At 30.8% G+C, this 8235-nt stretch overlaps 1 protein-coding gene across 1 annotated transcript; it reads left to right on the top strand.

The window, feature by feature from the left end:
* The first annotated feature begins 302 nt into the window (after positions 1-302).
* LOC107441652 (major facilitator superfamily domain-containing protein 6) lies at positions 303-7522 on the top strand. Its single transcript, XM_087169248.1, has 3 exons — positions 303-442; positions 3170-4616; positions 6985-7522. Exons 2-3 carry the CDS (start codon positions 3569-3571, stop codon positions 7317-7319), a joined length of 1383 nt encoding a protein of 460 aa, XP_087025374.1. The 5' UTR covers positions 303-442; positions 3170-3568; the 3' UTR covers positions 7320-7522.
* Positions 7523-8235: the final 713 nt, after the last annotated feature.

Here is an 8235-nt window from a genome sequence, read left to right as displayed (position 1 = left end):
TTCAAGCCTGGATCCAACAGCAGCCTACTAGCTTCTTCAAAGATGGAATAGACCGATTAGTGTCGCAATGGGATAAATGTGCCAACAGTTTTGGCGACTATTTTTGAATATGTGTACTGTGTATAACTGCATTTGTGAGTTATCAAAATCGTTACCGTTACTTTACACTAGTGACCGGCTTTCATTTGAATGCCCGTTATAGGTTATTTTATGAAGAGTCAATGACAAAAATGAAAGTAAAAGTTTATATCAAGTGGTAAATATCAGATAATGACAATAAAAAATGTATTTTTTTCTTTAAGAATGGAGCAGGAAAATGGAAAAGAACTCTCAAAATCTGTACCTTCCTGCGAAGAAGAGAAAAACAGAAAACAGAAAGGGTTTTTTCATGTTGATAGAGAAATGATTCGATTTAAAGTACATTTCTTTTTGTTTTATGGAGGTAAGACACTTTCTTCTTAGAATTTACAACTGCAGAAAGTACTGTACACTGTAAAAACTGTGGCGTAATATCTATCCGAATTTGATGTCGAATTTGATCGAAAAATAGTGTCGTATTTCATTTTAATAACAAACCGAGCTGTCATACACGCTGTAAAGAGTGTAACTGAATCTTATCTGCAGTAAATGAGAAAGTTTCATGAAAATCAGATGCCCTGAATTATTTTCGCTCCCTGAAACACTAACGTTGGGGCATATTGGATTTCTCCATTGGTTTGTTTTTGCTTACATCGATTAAAAGTTGGCAAGAGTTAGTATTCTTCCTTGTCGCTATACAGTATCTATTGAAATAAAAGTTCACCGTAAGAACAGGTATGTACGTTTTTAATTGTGTAATAAGGATAAATGTTTTTTTTTTTTTTAAGTATTTGCGAACTGTGTTAAATAAGTTATAATACTTTATCTTTTATCTTCTTCGGTTCAAATCTAGTTCAAAATTCATATTAATATTCTCTTTGTGACGTGTATATGTTTTTTTAAGAAACTAATTTTATTTTAAGAAACATTATATATATGATTTTTATGATTCTTGCTATATATTGTATCGTAAAAGTTTTGAGGATCCTTAAGTATATCATGGCATACTGTAATTATAAATTTTAGTGTTACTGAATCACAAACATGGTTACTTTGCGCAAAATAGTGTTAAAGACGATTCTAGGTGTTTCATCACACCAGGATTTATCCTTTTTGGTTCTTGGAGCAAGAGAAACACTCAGTGGAAATGTGAAATGTAGTTGACTCCATTTTTGGTGTTCAGATACATAAAAATGTTTTAGAGTGTCATAAAATGTCAAAACAATTTTGACTGAAATGCAAGTTACCAGATTCAATAATATTTAAGATAAGTATTATAGTTTTAATAGTGCTACATATTTTCCGTTGGAATGAGATGCGTTTTAACAACAAAGATTAGCCAGCAATGCTTTCTTAAAATTTTTTTCCCCTTCTTTTCATTGGTTTTATTCATTTTGTGAAATTATATTCGAATAGAGGTCGTTTGAGTTTATGTGAGAACACGGAATATGTTATGACTGCTAACATTTAAATTTATAATTTTGTGTATACGAAATCGCAATGTACATACATTGTAAAAAAAAAGGACTACTCTGAATTAACTTTGATCTATTGATGGGATATTCACGTTCTAGGACTGAATCTTGTGGCTCAAGAGGGTGACTTCAAATATGCTAATTGACTAACACAGACGATTTTTTAAGTTGCGAAATTAGACACAAAAACGAACTTTATCTGTATAAACATACCATTTTTCGACAGACTCGGATTTCTGACTTTCACAATATAGATTATAGCGGCTATCTGGGAAATATGGTTTCAATTGTTTGGTCAGATAAGAAGTCTTATATCTTATATCCGTCGTTGAACAGCCGACATAATTTTGGGTTTACGACTGCTAATGTTCAACTCTGTAACCTTGTATTTTTGAACCAATCCATAAGACAAGGAAACTCCAGAATCAATACCCCCAGAGGTTTGATTTGTTATGGGAACATGGAGGACTTTGCAACTCGACAGATTTAACGTACATCAGTCACCATTTACTCCACGGAGAGTCTTCAGCGGGCTGGGATCGACCGCACGAACTCTTGGACATGGGTTCAGAGCCCTACCAACCAGGCTATCCCAGCCCCAGGAAAGAAGTCGATATCTTGGACCCCTTAATGTTAATTTGACTTTTTGCGTATTTCACTGTGTCTTGAGAACTCCTTAAGCGAATTGAAAAATTTCGCCCACAATTATAAATTCGTTCATTTAAAATAATTCCATGCAAATGTAAACTTTTAGTAAATATTTATTATTTTTAATTTTTTTTAATTTTGTAATAGTCGAAAAGTTTTGGAATTGTAAGGTATGCAACTTTTACATTATTTTAAAGAATGTAATTTTACATGGAAAAATTTAAAACTTGAGTGAAATTGGTCTATTTGCTGAGAAATTGAATTTTGAAAATATGATTTTTTTTTTAAAAATTCGATTTCTCAGGAATTTTTTGACCAATAAAAATAATAAATATCCACTAAAATTTCCTTTTTGTATGGAATTTTAGAATTGAATGCAAAATTTTTAAGTTAGCTTAAAAATTTCTCGAGATATACGCAAAAAATAAATTTTACAGTAATGAGTTCAAGCTACAGACCGCTCTCCTGACAAAGCTATTGGGACTATGTTTCCCAGATTGCGGCTGCTCCCATATTTTGATGTTCAAATTTCGAAGATAAAAAGTGTGTTTATTCTGAGAAAGTACGTTTTCGTGTCTTATTTCGTATCTTAAAATATCGTCTGTACTAATTTAAATAAAATACTTAAGGTCATACCTTTGTTAAATTGAGTCCTAGAACGTGTTTATTAATACACAATCCATCTGCAGCACTAAAAAGTACCGAAACGTTGAATCAGAACGTTCCGGCCACTCTACACACTTTTAAAAAATGGCATTCAGCAATGAATGTTCGATGAAATACATATTTAGAAGGTTTGGCAAAAATGTGATAAAAAGTACACTCGTCATATATTCTAGGAGATTAGTATTTATTTTTCTTATTTTTGAAACACTGGAAAAATCACTGTTAACTAACCACAACTAATAATTGCATATTCAAAAATGCTCTCAACTTCTAAGCTTGGTAACTCTTTTCTTTTTTTATAGCCATGGGAATTATCACGCCTTTTGCACCTCTCATCGCAAAGGATGGAATCGGAATTTCTGCAACGTCTTATGCAGCAGTTTATTCTTCTCAGTTGTTCATTACAGTTTTGTCTAGGACAGCCTTAGGTTACATAGCAGACTATTTTAGGAGGATAAAAACAATGATTAGTCTTCTAATCATCGTGAATTGTCTGTGTTTTTTATCTCTACTTGTTATTCCAAAAATTGATTTGTCAACAAAGTTGGACCAAAATTCAACTCTGTTAAGCCTTTCGGAAGAAATCAGAAATGGCACAGAACTTTATATTATTTCATTTTCTACTGGCAAGGTTTGTAATAGGTCTTCTAATGACTCAAACTTATTGCCGATGACGAAAGTCGAAGGAGAACGTTCAAAAAATGGGGAAAATAATCTGTGTTGCTAAATCAAATCTTGCTGACAAAACATTGTGCTTTGAGTTGGGGAATAACACAAAAGAGAACGAATTGTTTGAGACTCATTTACCTTTTTGTTGTTCAACTTATTCTATGCAATTAGAACAATATGAAACACAAATGAAAACCATAAAGAACTTTTTTTACTTGCATTCTTTGAATCCAGATATTTTTAAAGACAGTGTCACTGCTTCAAAACCTTGTACTGCTACTTTTTCTGATGAATCAGGAGGCACTGAAAAATATCTAAGTATGAACAGCTACAAAACGTACCAGTTTTGGCTATATACATGCATTATAATTATAGCGGGAACTTGCTCAACTGCAGTATATACATTGTCTGACACTATCTGCTGCGAGAGTGTGCAGAAGTTCAAAAGAGATTTTGGTCGACAAAGAATATATTCTGCTGTGAGTTGGGGTATTTTTGCTCCCTTCGGAGGACTCTTATGTGACCTCACAAATGGATTTTTCTCAACGTGGATCCTAATGGCAGTTATGCAAATCTCGGTAATATGGAATTTATACAAAATGGATCTCGTTGCACCTAGATTTTCTCAAAATTTAACAAAAGATGTAGGCACAGTTCTTAAATCTAGTACTTTTCTTGCCTTCAATGCCGGATCATTTATAAGTGGCGTATGGGGTGGTGTAATATGGTATTATCTGCTTTGGTTCATATCCTCATTGGGAGCTAGTACATTTCTCTGTGGTTTGGTCCCTTATGTGCAGTGCTTTACTGGCGAAATACCTTTTATGTTCTTCTCAGGATGGGTTATAGAAAAAGTGGGACACTTCAATATACTTTCTTTGTCCCTTATGGCATATGCTGTCAGACTTTTATGGTACAGCTATCTTAAAAACCCGTGGTTGGTGCTACCAATAGAAATTACTCATGGCATAACTTATGGACTTTTTTATTCTGCAGCAGCTTCCTTTGGAAAACTTAGTTCCAAACCTGGGACAGAAGCTACAACTCAGTCTATTATTTTTTCCACTCATGAAGGATTAGGTAAGTAAAAATAAACAGAAAACAATGCTGATGGAAAGATGATTTTAAAAATAGGGTTTATACTAATCGAAATAAATTATTTAAACTGATTAATCAGACGACTACCTAAACTATAGATTTCAAAAATAGTTTGACCGTGAAAAAAAAAAGATTTTAAAGCGTGTATAAAATGAATTTTGTTCGTTACATTTGAGAAATTTATATTTATTTAAAAGTGGAACTAAGAAAGAATAAATGACTCTTTAGTGAACGAAATTAAGGCATGGGAAGTGTTCTTCAAATTGCTTACTTTTTCTGAAGAAGAGAGGCAGAATGAGTAAAACGCTTATTTTTAAATTCCACAAATTAATAAATTTGGAGGAAAACCTTAGAAAATCAGTGATTTTGTTTTGTTGTGTCACCACAATCTTCAAAAACGATATTTCCGTTTTATTTGATGGCCTTTAAAAAAAAGTTTGCATAGAATGCGAAATGTTAATAGTTGAAAGGAAAATAATGTTCGAAAATTTCCAGACCTAGGCCCGAATTCAGAAATCATTTTAATCATGAATGCTTGCTAAAGGTTTGCCAGATGTAAGTACCAAATCTCGTTAATTTATGTAAAAGGTGTATCGATGAATATCTTTTAATTTAAGACTTTCCTACACATATAACGACAGTGAAACTTGGTAACACGTGCATATATAGTTTTTAAGTAGTAAATAAATAGTTGCTACTATTGAAGCTCCTATCCTGGTATATTTCAGAATTTAAGAAGAAGAGAGTTGAACCTTTGTTCTTGTGATAGTCTGAAATGTCGTCTGCCTTAATTGTGCGCGAAAAGAATATGAATTTTTTGCAATTTCTTTCTTAATTCAATTTAGAAAAACATTTACTTTGAAAATTCGTAGAGAACCAATTAAAAAACCCCTTAGCTTCAAAATAAATTGCAATTTGAATTCAGAGAATTAAAATATTAAAAAAAAAATTTGCTTGATATCAAGATTTCCTTTGGGAAATTTTTTTCTCGAAATCTTTTGAACAAGCATGAGCAACTTTGTAGTTGTTTCAATTATGAAAAAAAAGAACATATCTATGTGTGTTCAAAGCTTTAATACCCTTTTGTTTATGGTTAAGGCAAAACTTTTACTAACTGTCTAATACGTAGTTAAAATAATGATTTTAAAGAATTCGGTGTGCAAGCATATCTGGACGGTAAAAATAAAGGAAGATTTTGTTCTAATAAAAGACTTTGAAACAAAGTTAGTAGGAAAGCGGTATAAAAATTAATTGTTTGTTGCACAAACTTTGATAAACACTTAAAACTACGGCATGAGGGAACTGTTTATATTTTATTAAACATAAATGAAACATATTCCTAAACTTTGTGATAAAATTTTTATTCGAAAGTAAATCATTTATGCTTTAAAATAAATAAAATTTTTGATTTTAAATTGAAAAATGTTCCTTAACTTGGGGATTTATAAACTAAGAACAAAATCTTGCAAAATGCTTTCAAATTTCTATATTTTTTTTACAAAAACATATTATACTTTTGGTTCATTCTGTGGAATTATGATCGGATGTTCTGTATTAACCACCTGTTGTAGATATTTAAGAATTTTAGTGAAAAAACTGAAGCAAAAAGAATTTAACATTACATGTCGTAAATTAATATTTAAGTGAGAAAAAGTATTATCAGAGTTTGAGGACAATTAGAGCAACAAAAAAAAACAAAAACAATTTAAGTCCTCGAAAGCTAATTTAATAGTCTAGTGCAACTTGACGGCGTTTCAACTTCATTCTGGTTCGTCTTTACGTTTTCCTCACTTAAATAATAATTTGTTACCAATTAGTTTTTGGCTTCATTACATTTAGAGATTGCTAAAAATATACAGGGTGTTGCATGAAAATCATCCTAAATAGATATTTATCAAATTGATCTTCATCGAAAATGTAGAAAAAAATGAATAAATTTTTATATTTAAGAGAGGAAAAACAATCATATTTTCGAAATTAATTGAATGATCATTGAGGAAGGCTGGTGCATGGTATTAAGAAAAGAATCAGAAGCTAAAGAATGATTCAAGTTTATAAATTATTCGTCTCGAAGTTTATATTGTGTTTTGTTTTTGTTTTTAATGTCAAATTAATTAAAAAAATCACAGAACTTGATGCTAATAAAATGAAAGTTAGGTTTCTTTTTGTTCTCATTTTTTTTAGTTGTAAGTCTAGTTGTCTCTTAATACCTTCAGGGCTTGATGTAAAAAATATCTGGTTGTATTTCATGGTTTTCCACCTAATCATAAAAAATGCATAGATATTTAATTGCCCTGTTTTAAAAATAGTATTAAGTACTAAGCTGTTACAAAAATCAATTCTTTTTCAGGAGCTGGTCTTGGATGCGTTTTAGCTGGCATTGGATTTGACTATTTCGGGAGTCAGGTTACGTTTTTTTACCTTAGTCTACTTGCTTTTGGCTCCACATTTCTCAATGTTTGCAGCACGTTGTTTGTTAGTAAACGCAATGTAGTCAACACGGATATTTCTTCATCCTTGAAAAAGTCGTATAACGCAATGATAACAAACTTCTCTCTGTTTAAACCATCACGTGACATGCTTTCAATCGAGCCACAGAGCATACAGAAAACTAATCCTGTGGGATCAAGTGTTAATGTTCCTCCAGATAACATCATCATCCTAATGAAATTTGAAAAAAAGTAATTGCTAATTTTTTTGTAGTTTTCAGCAAAACTCTTACATTAACTAATGTGTTTTCAATATTGTTATTAGTGGCATGATAAAATGGCAATATTGATAATAATTGATACGTTATAAAGATTAAAAAAATAAATCATTTATATGCATTGTATTGTTCTCAAGAACTGTAACTGTTGGCACAATACCATTAAAATTATTTTAAATAATTTTAGCTCACATTTTTTTTTTGCATTTGTCATTTACATTTGTTAAATTTATAGTAAGTAAGAATGGATTATCATTTCTATCTGTTGTAATAAATTATGCATATAGTTTGATACCAGAGAAAGCAGAGTACGACTTCTATAGTGCATTAAGATTTTAACCATCTTTCGTTTACCATATAAGATGTCTCTATAGTATCAAGATCAAAAACTTCTTTCATTTATCTAAGAGATTGATTTACCAAAATGACCCCTAATTTTCAAAAGAAATAAAATTAAGATCTTCTAGCTTAAACCATTTATTAAATTATTTTATGGACTAGTCCTTGTAATCCAAATAAAAAAGAGATTAACTGATAGATTGAACGAAGTTTCCGAAACCATGCGCTCCTAAAGTAATATTTGCAAGATGTATACACAGATAAGAATTACCAACCATAATATTAAAAAAAACTTTCTAGTTTGATGAATTTATTCTGATAATTATGGGGAAATAGATACTGTGGACGAATGGCGGATATATAATATGATGGTCATGCAATGTGCGATGATTCTGAAGATTCAGAAATATTAAAAGATAATAGTGTCGAGAGATTAAATTGTAAGCGTTTTCTTTTTTTTTTCTACCTAAAAATATCATTTAAACAACAAAATATTATAAACTAAATAAATTCGATGAAAATCAATAAATTAATCATTTGTGTGCATTGAATTGT

The sequence above is a fragment of the Parasteatoda tepidariorum genome, chromosome 8, assembly GCF_982258835.1.
Source record: "Parasteatoda tepidariorum strain Cologne lab strain chromosome 8, Ptep-v5.0, whole genome shotgun sequence".
NCBI classification, from domain to species: Eukaryota; Metazoa; Arthropoda; class Arachnida; order Araneae; family Theridiidae; genus Parasteatoda; species Parasteatoda tepidariorum.
The sequence above is the reverse complement of the archived record's forward strand: the minus strand, read 5'-3'. Positions and strand labels throughout refer to the sequence as shown.

Excerpts from the sequence above, each read along its gene's own strand:
- LOC107441652 (XM_087169248.1), top strand. The coding sequence starts at position 3,569 with ATGGGGAAAATAATCTGTGTTGCTAAATCAAATCTTGCTGACAAAACA. Across the intron at positions 4,617-6,984 it reads TTCCACTCATGAAGGATTAG|GAGCTGGTCTTGGATGCGTT; the intron begins GTAAGTAAAAAT and ends ATTCTTTTTCAG.